Raw genomic sequence first — 22,532 nt, 5'->3', positions numbered from 1 at the left:
GCCCCTATCTCCGAATAGTCACATTGGGGGTTAGTGCTTCAACATATGAATTTGCAAGAGATACAGTTCAGTCCATAACAATCTGTATGGCTCTTTATCCTCAATGTCCAGCATACAATAAAAAAAATTATGAGACATGAAAATGTGGTCAGTAATCAAAAGAAGCCAACCCACAATATTATCTAGATACTGATAAACAGTCAGGAACTTATTTATTATTTATTTATTTATTTTTGGCTGTGTTGGGTCTTCATTGCCGTGCATGGGCTTTCTCTAGCTGCAAAGAGTGGAGGTTACTCTTTGTTGCAGTGTGTGGGCTTCTCATTGTGGTGGCTTCTTTTGTTGCGGAGCACAGGCTCTAGGCGTGTGGGCTTCAGTAGTTGTGGCTCTTGGGCTCTAGAGCGCAGTCTCAGTAGTTGTGGCACACAGGCTTAGTTGCTCCGCAGCATGTGGGGTCTTCCCGGCCCAGGGATTGAACCCATGTCCCCTGCATTGGCAGGCAGATTCTTAACCACTGCACCACCAGGGAAGTCCCAGGAACTTTAAATATGGTAAATGTGATAAAGAAAATAGAAAAGATGGACAGGATGGATAAAAAGATGGAGAATTTCAATAGAGAATTGAAATCTACTTAGAGAAAAAATTATGCAGACATTCTAAAACTGAAAAATATGTCTAAAACTAAGAATTTTTTGGATGGGTTTAACCTTGAGAGAACAGGTTTGGTAAGTAGAAGACAGGTCAATATAAGACATTCAAACTGAAGGACAGTGAGAATGGAGAATGGAAAGAGCAAAACAGAGAGTGTAAGAGACAAGTGGGACACAGATGATCTAACGCAGGTGAAATTGAAATCCCAGGGATTTCCCTGGTGGTCGAGTGGGTAGGAGTCCACGCTCCTGATGCAGGGTGCCCAGATTCGATCCCTGGTTGGGGAACTAGATCCCGCACACATGTCGCAACTAAGAGTCTGCATGCCACAAATGAAAAGATCCCACATGCCACAACTTAAGACCAGGCAAAGCCTAAATAAATAAGTAAATAAATTTTAAAAAAAGAAAAACAAGAAAAGAAAGAAATTGAAATCCCAGAAGGATAAGAGAGAGACAGTGAAGCAGAAGCAATATGTGAAGAGAGAGTGGCTGAAAGTTTCTAGAACAAATGAAATATGCCAGTTCTCAGATTCAGGAAACTCAGTAACCACAAGCAGAATAAATACAACACACCTACGCACATCGTAAGTCAAACTATTGAAAACAAAAGATGAGAAAAGGCCCCAAAGCAGCCTGAGAAAATGGACAAAATACCTGTAAATAAGCAGCAATAAGATTTATGGTCAAATTATGGAAGCCAGAATATAATAGAATGATATCTCTAAAGTGCTTAGAATTAAAAAACCTGCGAACCTAGACTTCTGTATCCAGGGGAAATATAGGTAAAATAAAAGACATTTAAAAAAAAGAAATTATAGTTTTAATATAATCACTTAGCAGCCCTCAGTGAATTAATGCATCTAAACAGAGCATCAACAGCTGCTCACATCACAGAAAGAGAGGCAGCTAGACATTATGAGCTCCCTGATGAAGAAACACGATGGTGCCTAGAGTCTTGCAAAATAAAATAACCCTGAATCTGATCAGACCTCAGGATCCAGCTTTCAATTTGCAGGTAGCACAGAGGACAGAGGAGCGTATTGTACTACTCTGTGAGGATACAATTCATAAAATCCAGACCGCCAGAAACTAAGTCAAATGATCTGTGTTCTTCAACAGATCTTTTCTGATGAGAAAAGGAAGGATAGACAGGAGGAAACCTATTGTATAAGAAACCCCAAAGATATATTTAGTAAGACGAAAAACAGGCAAATCTAAAATATTTCAGGGGGAATTCCTTAGCAGTCCAGTAGTTAAGGCTCCTCGCTTTCACTGCTGAAGGCCCGGCCGGGGAACTAAGATCCCACAAGCTGCACGGCGTGGCCCCCAGATAAATAAATAAATAAATAAATAAATAAATAAATAAATAAATAAATAAATAAATAATTTAGGATTGTATACTTGGATGAATAAGATTATTTTAAAAATCAGGGAAGTGATTGATATACAGTCAGGATAATGATTTCTTTAGGGGAGGGAAGGGTTGTACTGGGAATAAAGCACATAGAAGCCTCTGAATGGCCAGGAAAAATTCCACTTCTAGACCTAGATGTTGGTTATACAGGTGTTCACCTTATAAAACTTCATTAAGCTATACTTTTTATGCTGTTTTCTGTATCCTTTTTTTATCCCTTGACAAAAAAAAAAGAAAAAATTAGTGAATAAACATTGGTCAAAGAATTAATCATAATAGAAATAAAATTTTCTTAAATGAATAAAAATGAAAACGTGATATCCCAGCAGAGGCATTCACGTACTGCATGTATTTAGCCCAGGTCAGTGGCGTATAAAATTTTCTGTTCACATACCCATCCCCACAATAATTTTTTTTTGTTATAACTTACATATATTGAAGTACACTTTTGTTGAGGAGTAACTTAAACCCTCTGCTAGGTTGCCCACCATGATAGGGTGCTTTTTGCCCCAAGGCAACTCCAGTGATTAGAAAGTTCTTATAAGTAATCTCCCTGTTTTTAAATGTTGGCAATTCATAGTTTTAAAAAATATTTAGCAAGGTTCAGTAAGCCAAACATACATACAAGGGCTAGATATGGGCTTGAGTTCTAGCTTTGAAGGCTTAGATGACAAAAAGTCTGTCCAGAAATTCCTAATCTAATCTACTGCCTCTGACTTAAACAAATCTGTAATGAGGCTGAGCTCACTCTCTCTGGTCATGCAGTTGAAAGGAAGATACTGAGGCAGGCTACGTGGGGGAGCTGGCTTGCCGTCATGTGCCTTAATGGCATAATCAGGTGACATACAGTCGGCATTTATGGAATGCCTGCTGTGTGCTTCTCAGTGCATGCCAAATGCTGAGAGAACTCGGTGGAGAGCAGTCCTAAGTGTGAGCCAAAAGCAAGGGCATCTCTTTCTTCTCCACTCTCCTGTTCAGAAAGACTGACAATCATTGGAGAAATTTTTTTGCTTACACGAACTCCAAAGAGATGAAATTTATTTATTATATGAACAACACAGAATTAGCCAATTGGCTAAGTAATCCACATAGGGCTTCCTAGTGGGCTGAGGAAATCATTTCAAGATGTAAGACCTAATACCCACTGTAAAACTTCCTACCTGGAAGATTGGGCTCAATTTTTTTGGTTGATCTCGAATAACAGCTCATTTCTCAAAACCTCTTTAAAAATCAGAGGATGGAATAGAACTGGGAGTCTTGCTGGCAAAGAAAAAGCCCATCAGAATATGTTTTACACCTCTGAAGTACGTAGGAAGAGCATCTGTTTTTATGTGATAATTCTGAAGATAAAATAAACAGAGTGACAGTTATGTACAGAGCCAATATGGTGTATGGGAAGGAGCATTAGGCTTAAAATCATACCTGGATTCAAGTCCAGTACTTCCAGTAACCAACTGATTGAGTGATTCTAGGCAGGTTATGTAACAGCAATTGTCTGAGTCTCAGTTTCTTCTGCAAAATTGCTACCCCTACCCCCTGCCACCCTACCACCTCATATCATGTGATGATTTAACAGTCTTGGAGGCTCTGAAAACTAGGTGCTTTCAAATGAAGGACATTGTTATTGCTGTGTATAGATCAGTGCCCTTAGGTCCATGATTTCGAAAGCACTTGCTCCCTAGGTAATAGAAGCAATGGATTTGACAACATGTGGTAGAGGTTGGTGTCTCTGGAAAATATTCATATGGCCTTCTCCTTCCTTTTTCCCTAATTCTTGTTGAGAAGGGCTCTTAGGGTTTTCACTGATAGAGTTGCCTCCCCTGAGATTTTCCTCTACACTAAGACCTTACTATTTATGGAAAGAAGCATAATGTAATAGAGTTGGTAGGCCTGGGTTTAAATTCCTGATGCATTCGTCTTCTAGTTGGAGGCTTTGGAAGAATTGTTTAATCTTGCCAGACTTTCTTCATCTGTAAAGTAAGAATATTAACAACGCAAACAATAACAGCAGCAGTAGTAACACCTACTTTCTTAGGGATATTGTGAGGGTATTCAGTAGCTACTAAGTGTTGCTATTTGTCATTTTAAAAGCTTTCTCTCTTTTAACTTTCCTCTGAAAAATTCCTTAGAGACCAAGACATGGTCCTTATCTGGTGCCCTCCTGAATGGTCAGTTGAGTTTTTCTTGCATGAAAGCTGCTCTTGACTCACCGGTAGTTTAAGAGGAGGGGTTGTATGACAAAGCTTTCCCTGAATGGAGGGGGAAAACCTGCAGCTTCACTGCCAAGTCACTGCAGCCACCGCCACTGTCAGTAGGCTGATGAAGTAGGCTGGAGACAGCCATAAATGCATTTCCATGGGCCTGCATATGTGTGCGTACTCTGTCCTCCTTTTTCTAGACATGCATTTACTCTCAGCAAGTTAGGCCTGGGCATCTGCTTTTTCTTCCCATGTAATTGGAAGAACAACTGTTTGTAATTGATCACAAGTAGTTGGTTTCAGACACATATGAAGTACAGACGATGAAAGAACTTAGTATAATTGACTTTTTTTGTACAATTAAGTGTTGCTGTCTGTGGAGCTCTTTGAGCTTTACTGACAGCATTGGCTGTCCCCATCTGGCTTTTCTTAACTCTTAAGTGGTTACATGATCCCCAGGAGGCAGCCACTGCTCTCTCTGTATTGTCAGTACCCTGATTGTATTTCTCTTTATGGTTTGAAACTTGGAGCCCTGGGAATGTTCACTCGGGCTTTTTGGAATTACTAAGAGGTTGTCTGGACAACTCTTTTAAATATAGCGAGGAAAAGAAGTAGTCCCTTGCCCCTCCTGGCCCCTCTTTAATTCTACCAGTGGAGTCAGGAATGAAATAGATTGACTCTCTGAGTAGGTACTTACCAAACCTCATTTTGGTAGATAATAGCTTTAGCCTTCTCCTTTAGGCCTTGTTCCAGAGAAAATAATGAAATTTAATTTTTTCGCTTACTGAGTATCCTTAGGTAAAACACTGTGCAAATCCTATGGGCAATTGAAAGATAAAACACTTTCTTGCCCTCTAAGAACTTCCAATCTAAGAGGGATAAGAAAAGGGTATGTGTGTGTGCACACTGAATTTAAAAGTGGATTCCAAAGCCTATAAAGAAAAAAGATAATTAAGGAGGGCTTGAAGAGATTTTGGGGATCAATAAAGTTTTCATGGAATTAGCACTTCAGAGAACCATGAAGGATAGATAGGGTCTTAGCGCCTTTATTTCTCTGCTCTTAAGTATAGTCAGAATGCTGTAAAAGAAACATCCAAAATTGACAGCAGGAAGATGGAGAAAGACACTTGGATAATCCACATGTTGGATGATGAAGCCCACTAATGGAGGAGATTGGGATTTTTCTCACATGCTTTTATTCCACAGTCTAATACACTCACACCTTTGCATTCACTCATCAAATACTTGTTGAAAACTTACCACTGTTCTAGAGGCTTAGGATACAGCAGAAGAACAAAAGAGCCCTGCCGTGATGGAGCTTACACTCTAGCGGGGGAAACAGACAATGAACAATAGATACAGTAAATTATACAGTATGTTTAAAAGGTTGGAAGTGCTTTGGGAAAAAAAAGTAGAGCAGAGTAAGGGGGATAGGAAGTGGCATGGAGAGGGAGTCAGGGAAATGTAATTTTAGATAGGATACTCAGTATAGTCCTCATTGAGAAGGCCACATTTGAACAAAACCTCAAAGTGATGAGAGTGCCTTGCAGAGATGTGGGATGAGAGCATTTCAGGTGGAACCAATGTGAAGGTTTTGAAGTGAGAATATGCCTGGTGTGTTTGAGAAACAGCAAGGAAATCAATGTGCTGAAGCAGAATGAGAGAGGGAAGAGTAGTAGGGCTTAGTCATAGAGGTAAGTGGGGTATAGGGGTGTCCCATCATGTAGGCTCTTACTGTGAGTGAAGTGGGGAGCCATTAGAGAATTTTGAGCAGAGGAGTGACATGATCCAACTTACTTTAACAGCATTGCTCTGGCTACTGACTTGAGGGTAGATGGTGGGAGTGGGGCTGCCAAAGGCAGAAATGAGAAGTAGTAGGATTCTCTCATAATACAGGTGAGCGGTGATGGTGACTTGAACCAAGGTAATAGGGGTTGGAGTCTAGATACATTTTGAAAGTAAAGGCATCAGGCTTTCCTGATAGATTAGATTGGAGAAGAAGGGGAGCAGGTAGACTTTGACATGTCTCTTAAACATCCAGGTAGAGGTGTTGAGTAAACAGTTTGGATATAGAGGTACGGAGGTCTGGAGTTCAAGAAAGACCTGGGCTAGAGATAAAATTTTGAGTTTTGGTATCATATAGGTAGTATCTAAAGCCACAGACTGGATGAGAACACCAGTGACTGAGATTAGCAGTGAGTGAAGTGAGTATAGCTAGTTTAGAGAAGGGGATCAAAGACTGAGCCCTAAGGCATGCTCATGTTAAGAAGCCAGGGAGAAGAGCTAAAAAGGAAATCAAGGAGTGGACAGTGAGGAAGCAGGAAAACCAAAAGAGGGTGATCCTAGGAAGGCAGTGAAAAAAGTGTGCCAAAGGGGAGGCAATTCTGTTGAATCTTGCTAATAAGTCAAATAAGATGAGTAGGAGGAGAACTGAATTAACCATTGGATTCTTTGGTGAATATCACCAAATCCAAGTCTTGTTGCTTAGGGAAAGACTAGGTAATTACAGAGATTTGAAATCGATTGCATCATTGGAGTAAGCGTTGTTACCTGATTTTTCGACTTCTTTCCCTACAAAGTAGTACCACTCCTTTATGTCTTTGCTTACCATCTTGCCCTGTCAGTGTGTTCTGCAGGCTTTTGTTTGCTACTCCAGTCTAAAACTACCAGATGAAGTTCTCCCATAAAATGCTGAAAACATTTCCTATACCATAATCTGAGTATTGAGTTTTTAAAAATACCACTCTTAAGAGTGTTTTCCACTAATTTCAATTTAACAATCATTTGTTAAGTCCTTATATGCCCAACTCTTTTCTTATTATCTTGGGTGTATCAGGATATAAATCTTGAAAGATCAAAAATATTTACACGCTTCATGAGGGCCAGCGCTCTATTTCTTGGAAACACAAATTTGTTTTCTGCCATCTTAATTTCTTATCTTCCAGCAGACGCTTCCAGTCATCTAGTCCCTGTTCCTGGTTCCTCACTACTGCTTTCAGACTTCCCCCTCCTTAATCTCGGTGTTATTCATTCTTACAAAGGTGTTTGTCCTACCTATTTATTAATGGATTATTAGGAAGAAGTGGAAATCCAAATACTTCGACGAGAAAATTAATACTGCCATTTTATCCAAGTTGATTTGGGGTTTATTTCAAAACAAAATATTTAAGTGTCTTGTTCTATAGTCCCAAGTGCCACTGAGGATCACTTTCCAGCATGATTGATGTTTCTATTAGACCAAGGCATCTAGAAATCCTGACTAGGTTGCTTTTAGCTCTTGAGTTGAAAGCATCCTCATTCTTGGAGGCCTTTGATAAACAAATGAAATTGACAAGAAACAGAAGTAATTGAAGTTGGCAAGAAATGGGAGTGGTGTCCTGACCCTCTTGAGAGGCTTAAGGGGACAGATCTCTGGCTGAATGTTATGAAAAGAGGAGCATAGTTAAGAAAAGAGGGGAATGAGGACCTGTAGGCTTATCCCTTGGTCTTCTCTGGGGGAATGTTTGGCTGTGGCGTTTTAGAAGGGTCTTTTGTCAGGGTTCTGAGCAAGGTGTTTTCTCCGAGTCCCTCATGTTTCCTGGGATCCCATGTTAGTGAGTGAGTCACTGATGCTGGAATCTTATGAAATAACCCACTCATTTTCTTTTCTGAGGTCTTGCAGTAGAATAGATAAGTAGAACAGTTGAGATATAACATTCCCCACCTCCCTAGCATCCCTTCTGAATCAGAAGAAAGATGGAGATATGGGAACTTTAACCTCAACTTAGAAAAGAAATGTACGAAGTGGTGCCAACATGTTTGGCTGAGCTAGCCAGAGCAGATGGTCCAGAGAGATGACCATTAGTTTGTACAGAACTGTATAAACAAATGACAGCTCAAGGATGAGTAAGGTTCTTATACTTGGGTGTGTGCTATTTTATTCATTGGTACCATTATTAGTGATTAGGTCATGACCCAGCTCAGTAACCATGGGATGAGGTTGATCCTCACTGGGCCCCTCACCCACAGATGAGGGATGACTCTGAAGGGAGATTATGTAGGTTATGTAGTTCTTGGCAAAAATATTCCCCACCTAACTTTTTCCAACTTGATTCTGCTGTTGATGGGCAGGCTCTGGTTAGATAATGGAGAGGAGACCCCAAGTTCTTACTGGTATTGGCATCTTGACATTAGCCATTTCTAAAGAAATCTATCTGATTTATATAAATCTCCAGGACTGATAAAAATTTATTCTCTAAAAATCATAGTATGTAAACTGTACAGTAGCAGCTGTATTCAGTCACTTGAAACCCGGAAACCAGGAGAGGGACTGTAGAGAACCTCTCTGAAGCCTATTCATTGCTATGATTCTGTGTACACAGCCTGGGTTACCTTATACAGATAGCAGCAATAATTCTTCCTGTACCTGTTTTCACCTTTGGTCTCTTGGCTCTGTTGACTACCTCCTCTTTTTCAGATTTCCTGGGTACACATTTGGGTAGGAAGAAGGAGAAATGATCTCTTATTAAAATTGCTGCCAGGAAGAGAAACCAGATGAAGTCACAGTGTGTGAAAGAGCAACAGAAACAGTTTTTCCATGGTCTGAATTTTCAAGCATTGATACCCTTCAATTATTCCTTAGATCTGAAAGTTATTGTAATTGTATTCTAAGTCACCTTTGACAGAAAGATTGGTTTAGTTGATAAACTTTAGTTCTGTGGTAGTTGATTCTTTAAGACATGAAACCTTCTATCTGTCCTCCTTTGGTGATTCTTACTCTAGAATTGTGCTTTCCTGAAACACTATCCAGTCAACAATGGATACCTGCTTTAGTTTTACTAAGTACCTGCTTTAGTTCAGGCATTGCACCCAGGTTCTAGGTGTGTAAGAGATCCAGCTCTACTCTCAGACTATTCAGTGTTGGCAATGTGATGAAATGCCCTGTGCTGATACTATAGAGCTTGCACTCAGGTTACCATTGGATAGAATCTTCTCCTTCCCACCTTTTAAATTTAGGACTTCAAAAGAAAATCAGCTTGTATGGTGACTGCCAGAAGGATTTAGAAATCAGTTATGACCTTCTGACTCCATCCCTATTCAAACCTTTTCATTTCTTCAAGGCCACTGATACAGTAAGGAAGGATCTTAGGCATTATAACCAAACAGACTCTGGTTCAAATTCTCCCTCTGCCATTTACTAGCTACTTGGAAGAAGTCTCTGAAATTCTCTGAGTCATTTAAAGTCCTTTTCTTAGAGGCGTAAGGATTAAACAGGAGATTGGTACTAGGTTCAACCATAAGTTTCTTTACTAGTGACCACCCCAGTAGGGGTATGAACAGGAGTAGGATGTTGGAAACAGAATTCAGAAGAGATCTGTGAACAGGACTGCTACTTATTGAATCAGCCATGTTTAGAACAGAAACAGACCCAAAGGAACTCCTTGGGGTGGTGAGATCACTGTATTGGGACAACCATCTTAGATTCCCATGGATCCCTTTCCCTTAATTCTCTCGAGTTTCTTTTTATTTTGACTAGGCTTAGGTTACCTTCCCTTCCTTCCACTTTACCGTAGGAACCTGGTGCACTCAGGCTGCCTACGGGTTCCCATCAAGGCAGCCTATGTTGGTGCTTAAACCTTTCCTGATCCTTTGTCTCCATAAAAACACACATATGTCCTAGTTACTTTCTTCTCCTTCACGGTTTACTAGCAAATGTGATGATGTTGGGCTGAAATGTGAATGGCTGTAAATGTATTATCCATCCTGGATAATTCGAATATTAATAATGTCATACATGGGGGAAAATTTAGGCAAAGGACATTTTTGTCACTCACAAAGTAGGGTAAGCACCTGGTGCTAGCACCACCAAGGAGCAAATCAGTACAGTCTGAAGTTGGCACCACCAAGGAGCAAATTAGTACAGTCTGAAACCTCTTGCTGTCATTAAAAAGATATGTACATGCCAATAAAGAAGGATATCTTTCATAAGGCAGAAGAGGTAAAAGAGGAGTTGTGTCAGGAGGCCAAATGTAGAAAACACCTTCTGCAGAATCAGATTATTTCTGGAAAAGGGATATTGTTCTTTCTGGCCATTTCCCTCCAGATACTGAGATGAGAAACATTTGGAATGAATGTTTGAACAAGGTGGAATTGGGACTAGGAGGGAGGCACGTGGCGCTGAGATGGTGCCCTAGCGCGGTGCCATGCTCCTGGTAGGGCCTAAGAAGGCACTCATTGCTTAAATAAATGAACACACATTTGTTTATGTCTGTGCACATCATATTTTGCCAGTTGGCCAGGAGCACAGATTGTTCTGTGTGTACTAAGTTGTTGATGGCTGCTCAGAAGTGACCTTATTCAGAACTGGGGTGCATGTGTTCTGTGTGAGTGTAATGCCTTTACCAATGAAGTTGAACCTTTGAGATTATCCCAAGTTCATAAGTGATGACATTTTCGTCTGTGTTATAAGTTCTAGGGCTCTGGTATTTTTCTCAGTCATTGAAGAAGAAAGCCTACAGGATGGTCCTTAAGATACAGCTTTCTGTCAGTGGCCTCCATACATGGTGTATTTAAGGCCTACACTCTTTAATTCTCAATACCTGGGCTCCATTCATGGTGTATTTAAGGTCTGCACTCTCTAATTCTCAATACCTGGGCTTATTATGAAAGGGACCTGTGTATCCTTTCTTTATCCTTAGTTCTCCCTGCTATCAGAGTGAAGAAAGAATTTTCTCCATTATTTTCCCAGAGGTTTTTGTATGTTTGTTTTCTTTGCTATTTTCATCATAGAAACTGAGGGCAACCAGATCAGAGATTTTTGTGTGTGTGCATTTAAGTAATTATATGCTTCTGGTTCTGCATGTCCCTGGCTCAGCTGCCTAACTATTCCCAAGCAGTTAAGTCTCATTTTGCTTATGACTGGCCTTTTCTAAGGTAGCACTTGGATTCTATCTTGAGGATCAAAAACTTGAGAAATGTTTTAAGTGGCTGTGGCTTCATTGACAATGGAATTGCAGTGGGTGGGCGTGGGCAACGCTTAAAGACTAAATAAAGGCTCTTGGTAAGAGCACATATGCTGAGAGAGATTTCATCTTCCTTCTTTCCATAGCAACTTTATCTGTAAGATTAAGCATTCTGCTGGTGGTATAGTTAATAAGAAATCTCGGCTCTAGTTCAGAGCTGTTTGCCATTACTGAAACCTGTTTTACTTCCATTTGTTTCATCATTTGATTTTTGTTTCCTTCTGTCTTCCCAGGTGGCATTGGTAGGGTGGTCAACGGAGCCTTCATGGTGCTGAAAGGGCATCGGTCTATTGTTAACCAGGTCCGATTTAACCCCCACACCTACATGATCTGCTCTTCTGGTGTGGAAAAGATTATCAAGGTGAGGCACCTTCCCCTTTTGTCCTTGTAGAGAATTTATCGCAATTCATAAATGGAAGAAACTAAAACCATATATGTAGGACCTCATAGCTAAACATACTAAAGGTTTATCAAAATTCTCAATTATTTTGACATATTACAAAATATGGAAAAATTGATGGTTAAGAAGAGTGGTTCTTTCAGGACCATTTTTAAAAATAGTCACTAGGCTTTGAAACTAGTTACTACTATCTGTGTGCCGCTGCATTTCCAGTGGCCTTTGATCTGGGTGAATTCTGCTTTCCAAACCTCATCTGGAGGTAAAGAAGCTACCATGCCCTACGTTACTCAGTGTGCACTTTGCATTAATTTTTGTCCTCATATGGTGCAGATATGACTAAGTAACTGCCAGAACCATAGCTAACTTGTCTCGGGACGTATCAAAAACCACTGCATGTGGTTGTGATTGAGGCTAAACACTTGCATCAATTGCACATTGACTGAATGAACTTAACCCTGCCAAGGAATATTTTTAGAGCTTGCAACTGAGAGACCCAGCCGGGCCTGTGTCCACGGAAGGATGGCCCACTGCCCATCACTCACATTCCAGTCGCTAGTAACCCTTTCCCACATCTGAGAAAATGAGGGTTCAGGGCAAATGAGGAATTCTTGAGGACCCTGTGATGACTTGACATTTAAATAAGGGTAGATGATATCCCACCCCCACCCCACCCCCAGCAAAACATAAAACAACTCATTTTCTCCCCCCAAACGACATTGAAAACCTGAGGGAGGTTTCAGGGGACAAGTAAAAATGGATTTGTAACAAATTGATAGGTTTCATTTTCTTTTGTTCTTCAAAAAAAATTTAAAAAGCTATCCAACTTGTATCTGAGGCAGAGGAAGCTATCAGAAATGTAGTGTTGGAGTATGGGTCAGTATTTTTATTTGTCCTTATTTCAGCTTCCTTTATTTAGGTTTTATTGGTCCTGTGGATCAGGGCTGACTTTCATGATTGCATACATTTGTTTACCCACAAATAAACAGGGCTAGAGCAGGACTTCTAGATCGTTTTCACTGACTTGTCTTTTTGCAGATGATGAGGTGTGAATTATACATTTACTGCCTGGGGTTAATTATACAGCTAATTAGTGGTAAGACTAGCATAGAGCCCTGTTCTTTGTTCTTCCCAGTGTACTGTCACACTTACCATGCTAGTGGGATGGCAGCAGGCAGCCTGATGCCCCTTCTGGGTTCAGTCATCTCAGTAGTCCTTCACTTGGACAGTCATTGAATTGGCCCTGTCCCTTGCATTGCTTTCCCTTCTCCTTTAGCCTGTGACTCATGGGTTGGCACAGTTGCATGTCCTCCCTCGGCCTGCTGACATCACTCTCTTTCTCAGAGAGCTCTGCTTGAGCATCTCCTTTAGAAGAAAGATTCCTGCTTGGCTGTGCACTCTGGGATGCTTCTGTGCTAAGTCTCCCCAATTATTGTTTGGTCAACTGGAGTCCTTACCCGAAAGGTCATAGGTTGGAAAGTAGCCAAGTTCTCAGAGGAGAAGGAGAAGAAAATATTTTCTCTGTGAAAGTATTCAGACTAAACTATGGAGCTCACTGCTTCCAGGTTCCAGTGGGGTCTGAACCCTGCCCCACCAGGAGGCATGTTTAGCCATTTGAAACCTGAAGTCAGTACAGTTAGTACCCTCGGGCAGCTCTTTGAGTCTGTCTCCCATCTGTCAAGTGAGGATGCTAACAGTGACTTGACACCTAGGAGTGCCTTGTATGTTACCTGTGCCTGACAATTTCTATTTTAATGAAAGTCACTTTCTTATTTGCTGTTTCTGAGAGGATCAATGGTTCAAAGAGCACCATTCCACCATATTCTAGTCCAGCCTGCTTTTTTCTCTCCACCTCTCTCACTACTCACTCCACCTTCCCCTGACTTGTCCTTTATTGATGCCTTTCTAGCCTGTAAGAAGAGTCCCTGTTGTCAGAGCCAGCCTCTTCTCACCCATAACAGGTCTTCTGTCCCCTGGAATGCCCATACTTAGAATAAAGGAGGGCTCATTTTATAGTTAAACAAAAGAAAGAGCAAGATGGAACAAATGCTGGTATTTTTCTCCTCAAAGACCAATATTCATTTATTCACCCTATATTTGTGAACCATACCTACTGTGTGCTATTTGTGCTAGGCCCTGTGAGGAACATAAACAAAGAAAGGTAATGCAAGTCCCCATAGGAATTGATGACCCAGGTAGGAGAGACAAGAAATAAAGGTAGCGAAAAATTCAGTGGGTACGTAAGAGATAGAAACTGCTATGCAGCGAGGGAGAGACTTTTTTTTCCCATCTGGGGTAATTTTAGTGTAGGTAATACTTGAACCAGATTTTGAAGAAAAAAGACTGCAAAAGAAACAAAAGGAGTAAGATGGGGACACCATTTTCAAGGAGAGAGAATGGATATTTAATTATTTCACTGAATCAATAAATATTTTTTGGGGGGTACACCAAGTTCAATCATCTGTTTTTATACACATATCCCTGTATTCCTGAATCAATAAATATTTATTGATCACCTGTTGCATTCCAGGCAGTGTGCTCATGAATAAATGCTCAGAAACAGCAAAGTGTAGGACCTGCTTAGAAAATGATCATTTGGCCAAAGTGAAGAGCACGGGGTGGGGGGGGGCGGGTTTAGATGTAAGACCGGGACGGTAGGCTAGAGGTGGGCCCAGGGAGTCTTGAAATCCAGATTAGAGAGTGTGGAGCACCTATGAAAAACAACTTGAGTCTCTATCTGTGTAGTTTTTCTTGGTAGGTGGGCAAATGTCTACATGTAGTGTGATAGCGCAAAGAGAGAAAAGGGTTTAGAGATGGTGCATCAAGCATGTGTAGATCAGAACACCTGTTACTTAAATTACTTTCCATTTCAGTGATGTTTGAAGAAGAACTGAACTGCATCCTTTTCCTCAGCAGCCTCTTGAGCTCAGCTTTTCACTGGGCTTGAAGAGAAAGCTGCTCATCCCTGCTCCTTTTCTCATGAAACTTGCCCCATGAAGAGGAATGTCTGACCACATTTAACACGCAACAGGAAGTTGTGTTTTCATTGCTTCACTGCGAAGTTGTTGACTTTCAGCGTGGAAAAAAAAAAACAGTTCACAAATGTTTGAAGTTGATATTTTAAGGTTGAGGACTAGCATAATCGGGATGGCCAGTGCGCCTGGTGTTGAGACGGCTCTGAGGAAGAGTCTAAAACCTTCCTGTTGAAGTATTCAATTGCCAGGTGAAGGAGGAAGCACCAGTTATTGGTGCTTTGGTACACATTGTAACATTTCCTTCTCATTTGTACAGATAAGAAAAGAGGTTTCAAGGGTGAAGTCATTTGCTCTGGGCCATGTGAAGTGGTGAGGCTCGGGTTCCTACCTGTTCTGCCTGTTCCCACAGCTCTGTGCTGCAGGTCCCTTGAGGACTGAAGACTGGCCATCTGGGAGGGGCGTTTTGTTTTGCTCTGAATCTTAGGATTGTATGAGATCCATCTCATTTCACTGTTTAGATGAGGGAGCTGAGCTTCGCCCAAGGTCACCAGCAAACTAGAGCTGTGTGGGAACCCACACTCAAGCCTCTTGCCTCCTGATACAGTGTTTTGTTCCATTACTGCAAGCTTCAGGAATGAAAGTCTACCTCAGCCTAATACATTCCAGAGCGCATATAAACGTCGACTTTCAGTATTATGATTTTCATTCCTGAAGTGAAGATAAAGGGGGCTGGGTAGCAGATTAAAACCTAGGCTTGTTGGATAGTTGGGCCAGCAAGCATGTCACCGTTATTATTGTGTGATTCTGTTAAATTCTGAGTTTCTGGGAAGTACGTATAGATTTATCTTCATATTATGCAACATGGTTAGTTACATTTTCCATTTTTAAACTGAGGGAGTGAGAGATTTAGCCCAGAATATAGACTGAGACCCCAGAACATCCTAAGGGTTTTGCCTGTTGGACCCCTCAGTTTTTTTCTAGGCCACCAAACTTTTATTCCCAGAGACATCTGTTTGCAGAGATAGTCATTTATAGCTTGAGCCTGTTGCTGAAGGCCAAGTCTAAATGTTTCCCAAACATTGAGCCTCACAAAGAATTTGAGAATCTCTAAAGACAAGGCCTTTATTTTCTGCTGCTTACCTTATACTGTTTTTCTTCAAAGTTGATTCCCCCGCTTACTCACCCCTTGAGTGCTTATTAAAAGCGCAGAGCCCTGGTAACCTACCCATGACTTACCGAATCAGAATCTCGGAGGGTGGGGCTCGGGAGTCAGCATTTTAATTATTCAGATAATTCACATGCATGCCAAAGTTTGAGAACTACTGCCTTAAAAGTCCCCTGGGTGAGATTATGAAGCTTGGGATGGGAGAACACCTGAGGAGTTGTGGGCAGGGAACACAGTTGAAAGAGGAATGAATCTGAGTTGGGAATTGGTGAAGAGACCTAGCCTAGAAGGTTTCTTCAGCCCCTCTTTAACTGGGGATCCTCCAAAGAGGCACTACCTCCTAGGAGATGAAAGTAAAGCACGGAGGGAGTGGGCCTCAGGAGCATGCTCACAAGAAGGCGAATTTGTCCTTGGATAGCTTTGGGAAAACAAAGCCATTGTCTCGATAGAAGATAGGGAATGAGAATTCACTGTTCTCTGGGTTGGGTGCCATCTAAAGATAGACACCAGCCTGTCAAGGCAAGAAAATCACCTGGAATTTTATCTGAGTTGCCATGACTACCAGCTGATGTAACCGAGCTTCTCTAAGCTGCTCTGGACCAGTCTGGCAGTCAGGTGAAGCTAATCATTCTCATTTGCAGCGACAGCTTAATTACCTTGAACTTCATTTTTGCATAACTTATTTAACTTGTAAAGTTGGGCTTTTGCATTCAGACAGACCTTAGTTTGAATCCTAGTTCTGCCACCTTTTTGCTGTGAGCCCATGTCTGTGACTGTGGAGTGGAGGGGTATTAAGGGATGGGTCTCTGGTCTTGGAGGGTGTGCCTTACCTATTCCTTCAGCTAACAGAAGAGTTGGGGAGCAAGCCAGCTGCTCCCTGGTTAAGAGAACCCAGTTTCCTGGGTAACTGATGCCTGCATGTCCAAGAGGGAACTGCCGTGTAGGCAGTTGGCTATTCTTATCAAGCTCCAGTAAGCAATTCCCATTGGTTAAAAATAGAAATGTTGCAGTTGGGGAGAAGTAGAGTTATAGGCTGAAATATTAACTGTCGCAGAGGACCGACTGCTGGGTCTGTTTTCATGCTGGAAAAGTGGTATCTCTCCAGTCTTTTGAGAGTTTTGAACACATTGGCCAATCTTTAAGTCATCTTCTATCCTCTGAGATTATGAAGGGGGTTATTGTAATTTGCAAGCTACTAATAGAGGAAGCTAAAGGGGAGGAGGGTAGTGGGAGACATGGTGCGTGTTTGACCTGGACCTAGAGCCGGGACTTGGGTCTCCTGAAACTAGGCTAATGCTGTGTCCTAGACCGTGCTTTGTCCCACATCTGACTCTAGAAGCTTCCATTTTCATATGTGGCCCACATCATCCAGTCTGGATTGTATTTTTAAAGTTGGTTAGCAAGTTCTGGCTAAATGACAGGGAGGGTCTGGGGAAGCTCTTTATGGCCAACACCTTTAGAGTACATTCCAATCAGGCCTTGTTGGTTTTGTGTTTGCCTCCTGTGCAGATCTGGAGCCCATACAAGCAGCCAGGATGTACCGGAGATCTGGACGGTCGGATTGAGGATGATTCGCGCTGTCTGTACACCCACGAAGAGTACATCAGCCTTGTGCTGAACAGTGGGAGTGGCCTGTCTCATGACTACGCCAATCAGTCTGTGCAGGAAGATCCCCGGATGATGGCCTTCTTTGACTCCCTGGTGCGTCGCGAGATCGAGGGCTGGAGCTCTGACTCAGACAGCGACCTCAGCGAGAGCACCATCCTCCAGCTGCACGCGGGGGTCAGCGAGCGCTCGGGCTACACCGACTCCGAGTCCTCAGCCTCGCTGCCCCGCTCCCCTCCGCCAACAGTGGATGAGTCTGCCGACAGCTCCTTCCACCTGGGGCCCCTGCGGGTCACGGCCACAAATGTGGTGGCTTCGACTCCTCCACCGCCCACGTGCGAGGATGCCACCTCTCGCCAGCAGCGCCTGTCTGCCCTACGGCGCTACCAGGACAAACGCCTCCTGGCCCTTTCCAACGAGTCTGATTCTGAAGAGAACGCCTGTGAAGTGGAACTGGACACAGATCTCTTCCCCCGGCCACGGTCTCCCAGCCCCGAAGACGAGTCCAGCAGCTCCAGCAGCTCCAGCAGCTCTGAGGACGAGGAGGAGCTGAATGAACGGCGAGCATCCACCCGGCAGCGGAACGCCATGCGGCGCCGGCAGAAGACGCCTCGAGAAGAGAGGCCCGGTGCCCCGACCAAGCCTGCCCACACCTACATTGGAGAAGACAACTATGATTACCCCCAAATCAAAGTAGATGACCTCTCTTCCTCTCCCGCCTCCTCCCCCGAGCGGAGCACGTCCACTCTGGAGATTCAGCCAAGCCGAGCATCGCCAACTTCCGACATAGAGTCAGTCGAGCGAAAGATTTATAAAGCTTACAAGTGGCTCCGCTACTCCTATATCTCCTACTCAAATAACAAAGATGGAGAGAGCTCACTTGTGTCTGGGGACACAGATGAAGGGAGAGCGGGAACCAGCCACAAGGACAACCCAGCTCCTTCTTCCAGTAAGGAAGCCTGTCTAAACACGGCCATGGCCCAAAGGAACCAGGACCTGCCCCCCGAAGGCCACAGCAAGGATGCTTTTAAAGAAGGGACTTCTGCCATAAATCCCAGCAATGGCCCGGGCCACGAGCCCAGCGGCCACCCTTGGGCAGAGGCACCAGAGGACACCTCTCAGGACACTAACAATGGTGGCTCAGTAGAACACCCTTTTGAAACCAAGAAGCTCAATGGAAAGGCCCTAAGCAAGGCCCTGAGCAGCCGGGCTGAGGAGCCACCCTCCTCTCCTGTCCCCAAGGCATCTGGCTCCACTCTCAGCAGTGGGTCTGGCAACTGTCTCAGGACCCAGTCTGACGACAGTGAGGAGAGGAGCCTCGAAACCATCTGTGCCAACCACAACAATGGACGCCTGCACCCCCGCCCCCCTCACCCCCACAACAATGGGCAGAACTTTGGGGAGCTGGAGGTGGTGGCCTACTCTTCCCCAGGACGTTCGGACACTGACCATGATAACTTGTCCCTGGCAGGGATACTCCTACACAAAGATTGTTGTGGGTCTGAAATGGCCTGTGAGACCCCCAGTGCTGGAACAAGAGAGGACCCCACTGATCCCCCAGACACAGACAGCAGCAGGGCTGTTCATGGCCACAGTGGTCTCAAAAGGCACCGAATCGAATTGGAAGATACAGAGTCAGAGAATTCCTCCTCAGAGAAGAAATTAAAAACATGATAAATACAAAGGGAAAACAAAAAGCTATGAAAAGTAGCTTTACAAAAATTTTTAAATCCTGTTTAGTGAACACAGAGGAAAGGAAAAATAGTATTAAAGGCACATAAAACCAGGGCCTGAAATGTTGTGTCTGATGCTGCTCCCTTCTATTCAACAATGGGTCTGATGTTTAGCCGGCCAGTGGCCGCGCTGTGTTAAGAAAGGGAAAAAAATCCAAGTGATTCCTTTCTAGTAAGACTTGAGCATAGTGTACCTGTGCAGCTTCTGTTCAAGTAAATCCTTGTTGAGATGTTTGACTTGTTCTTGTGTGTGTGCGCACTGGCACGCGTGAGCTCCTTGGCTCAGACTTTTCTTTCCATTCTTCATCAGAAAGGATCTGGGGATCTGTATTTTTTTGCCATCTCACCTTGTTTACATGCCATAGGTGTTCTGGTCTTAACAATGAGTGCCTGCTAAATCAGGTGTGTTGCCAGTGAGGCGTGGATTCGTGCTGAAAGAATGGAGACGAGAATGGAAACAGGCCGTCAGCCCACTGGCTGTGCTGGAAAGGAAAGCATGGTTCCTTTCTTAAAGAAATTTTCCATGTTTTCTCAGTAGCACTTCTTCATTGAGCATTTAATGTAGATGTACTAAAAGTGGAGCATTTTTAATGCTAATGGGAGGTTAGCACTTAAGATCAGATTCGAGAGAACATAGATCCCTGATAAATTTCACTGGTTGTAAATTGAGCTATGGTGCAACACCATACTGTGGGGATGCCATAAAATATAACTAGTTGCGGGTAACACTTTAACTAGTTAGGTGCTAGTTCCTAAGAGGCACTCAGAAGGCCAGGAGGTGCTTCCTTGGCCCCATGAGGTGGCGTCTAGGCATATTGAAAGAAGGGGAGAGCTCTCAAGAGCTTTGTGCTCAGACTACTAAAGTGAATGTTGTAGCTGTCTTAATGAAGAAGTGTAGGCAAGAGCATAGTGTGGTACTACATTCATTTCATTCAACCCAAAAATGATTGGTCCGAATTGCTGGGCCTGGCTACTGCCCTCAGGCTTGCAGTCCGCAGAGGCTGCGGTGTACTGACTGGATCCAGCAGAGCACTAGGCATCTCAGAGTAACAGATTCTTTTGAGTAGGTCTGTTAAGAGGCAGAGAGTGTGGAGAGAGGAGTCACTGGCTCCTAGAAGAGACTCTGTTTCGTTAAGGTAGATAAAGATTGAGAGAGGAAAACACCAGGAGCTTTTCAGCATTGCAGTGGTGGTTACTTGGTTATTAATGAAGGCTTGCACAAGACAGGAAGACCTAGGATGACAGGTATCTTGTTGGCATGGATGTCATGAAAAGGCAAGGGAATACTGGGAAGAAATGAGGGAGAAAGAGAACACTACAACTTCCTCGAGCACAAAGGCACTAGGCCGCTAGGAGCCCAGCTGTGTTGGCCTAGGGAGGACCTAGCATGTGACTGACGTGGCCTCACTTACCCAGCGTTCTTACTGGGAAAGGACCTGTCCTACTGGAACTGGGACCAAGGGGAGACAGCCTGTGGAGGATGAATACTTGGATGAGTTTCGTCACTGGGAGAAGGGGGGTTATTTATAAAGGAAGGTTGTTGATCTAAGCCAAGAGGAGATACCATCTTGCTAAGCTTTGTGAAAAGAAAGATGTGCCTGGTGTGTGTGATGTGACTTGGGTGTAAAAACATTGTCTTAGGAGAAGGAGACGAAGGAGTGTGAGTAGCAGTGGGGATGCTTACAAGTTAACAACTGTAACTGTAACCTCACTGGGGAGCGGGACCGTGATTCTGTGACATTAGAGTTCCTTTAATCTGTAATCAGAACGGTTCTGTGATTTGTCTTTGACTATACACAGATAATTGTAAATTCTGGTTGTATAAGCCCAAGTCATTTTACACTTGCTTTTCCAAAATTTATTAAATTGGAATTTTTTAATCCTTTATATACAAAAAGAAAAAAAAAAGATATAATCATTCAGTGTGTGTTTCTCTTCCCCTTCCTAGTCAGCATGCCCCATCTTTTTGTTTTATATTATTTAATCTAGTTAGTGGCTAGCTACTTCTGACTTCTCTAAGGACTATCCACATAACTTCCTGGAGAAAAAGAAGTCAAGTTCCCTTGGGAACTAGCCACTTGGTAGTTACTGTTCCCAAATGCAGAACTTGGTCTTTTCATGTTAAGAGTCTTTATCTCATTTGGGTTCAAAAGAGAAGTCAAAGTTCATTCTGGTTCAACTTTAGCATCCGAGAAAGATGTTTTTAGTAAGGATGCCTTCCTTCCATCCTTGGGAGAACACCCCAGATTCAGCTTGCCAGAAGATAGGCCCCACAGCATACCCACAGAAGCAGGCTGAGAAATGTTTGTCTCTGTAGCCATTTCACTCTCATTTCCAGAAATCTCCTGTCTGTGATCATGGTCCTGGAAACCTGGCAGGAACTCCCATTTCCAGGGTCCCTTTGCTTAATTAAACTTGTGGAATTGAGGCCCCAACTTTGGAGGCATATTTAATCCCCCAGATTCTTCCATGATAGCAATTTTTACTAACAGGGCAGACGGCACTGACTAGATTGTGAACTATTCAAAAGTGCCTCTTATGGGTTTTTTTTTTCTGCATCCTGTACATAAAATTTTAAGTGGCTGGTCCAGATTTATAAAGCTGTTTCCCTCCACTTTTATTTTCCACCTGGTTTTGTAAGTGATTCCTATGTCTCTAGGACAACAGGTAAATGAGTTAAATGAGTAGTGGGCTTGGGGCAAAAGAAGGTTGCAACTGTGCTTAATTTACTAAGCCCGGAATCCCTTGTTTGTCAAGGTGCCTTCCTCTGCTGAAGCCTTACCTCCTCACAAGCCCCGCCCCTCTCCCAGCAACGCTAGCTCTTCTCTTGTGTATATGCAAATAAACCTATTATTCACTTCTCATGGCTTTCTTTTCTCTTCCAGGGAAGACTTGGTTGTTTAGACACCCCTTCTCCTTCATTTCTTCCCTGTTTTAATTCTTGCCTAATTGAAAACTTGATTCAAAGCCACAGTGAAGACTAGAAGAAAAACTGTGGTGCACTGCATCTATGCCAACGGTCATTGTCACTTCCAGGTGTTGGGACAAAGGTTACATTGGGACAACAACATTTGGGGTAGGAGGAGGTATCTGATTGGTTTCCTTCATCAGGCTTAGGAGGACTCAGAATAGTGAAATCCTGGAACTGACTTATTAGTTGGAACTGGGGGAATGATACAGTGAAATGATGTTACAGCCTCCAAAGAATTATGTTTTCTAATGTTTCCGAATATCAAATTGCTTTTCCCGCCGTGTCCCAGACATGCATTGCAAACTTATTTTCTCAAGAGGAAAAAAAACAAAACAACCCACCACATATATATATGTATGTATATGTATATCTCCTGTCTGTAAAGCTGCCTCCTTCGGTTAACTGGAAAATTCTTGCCAA

General features: G+C 42.9%; 1 protein-coding gene across 3 annotated transcripts in view; it reads left to right on the top strand.

Annotated features, from left to right (window-relative positions):
• Window positions 1-22,001, top strand: part of DCAF5 (DDB1 and CUL4 associated factor 5) — a 94,864-nt gene extending 72,863 nt beyond the window's left edge. For all 3 annotated transcript variants that reach the window (XM_057731524.1, XM_057731522.1, XM_057731523.1), the window contains 2 exons: window positions 11,500-11,627; window positions 17,313-22,001. In XM_057731524.1, the coding sequence (XP_057587507.1) occupies window positions 11,500-11,627; window positions 17,313-19,082 (1,898 nt within the window). In that variant the 3' untranslated portion in view covers window positions 19,083-22,001. The remainder of the gene's footprint in view (window positions 1-11,499; window positions 11,628-17,312) is intronic.
• Window positions 22,002-22,532: the final 531 nt, after the last annotated feature.

The sequence above is a fragment of the Hippopotamus amphibius genome, chromosome 4 (genome assembly GCF_030028045.1).
Source record: "Hippopotamus amphibius kiboko isolate mHipAmp2 chromosome 4, mHipAmp2.hap2, whole genome shotgun sequence".
In the NCBI taxonomy this organism is placed as follows: domain Eukaryota; kingdom Metazoa; phylum Chordata; class Mammalia; order Artiodactyla; family Hippopotamidae; genus Hippopotamus; species Hippopotamus amphibius.
Note: the sequence above shows the minus strand (reverse complement) of the source record. Positions and strands in the feature narration are given on the sequence as shown.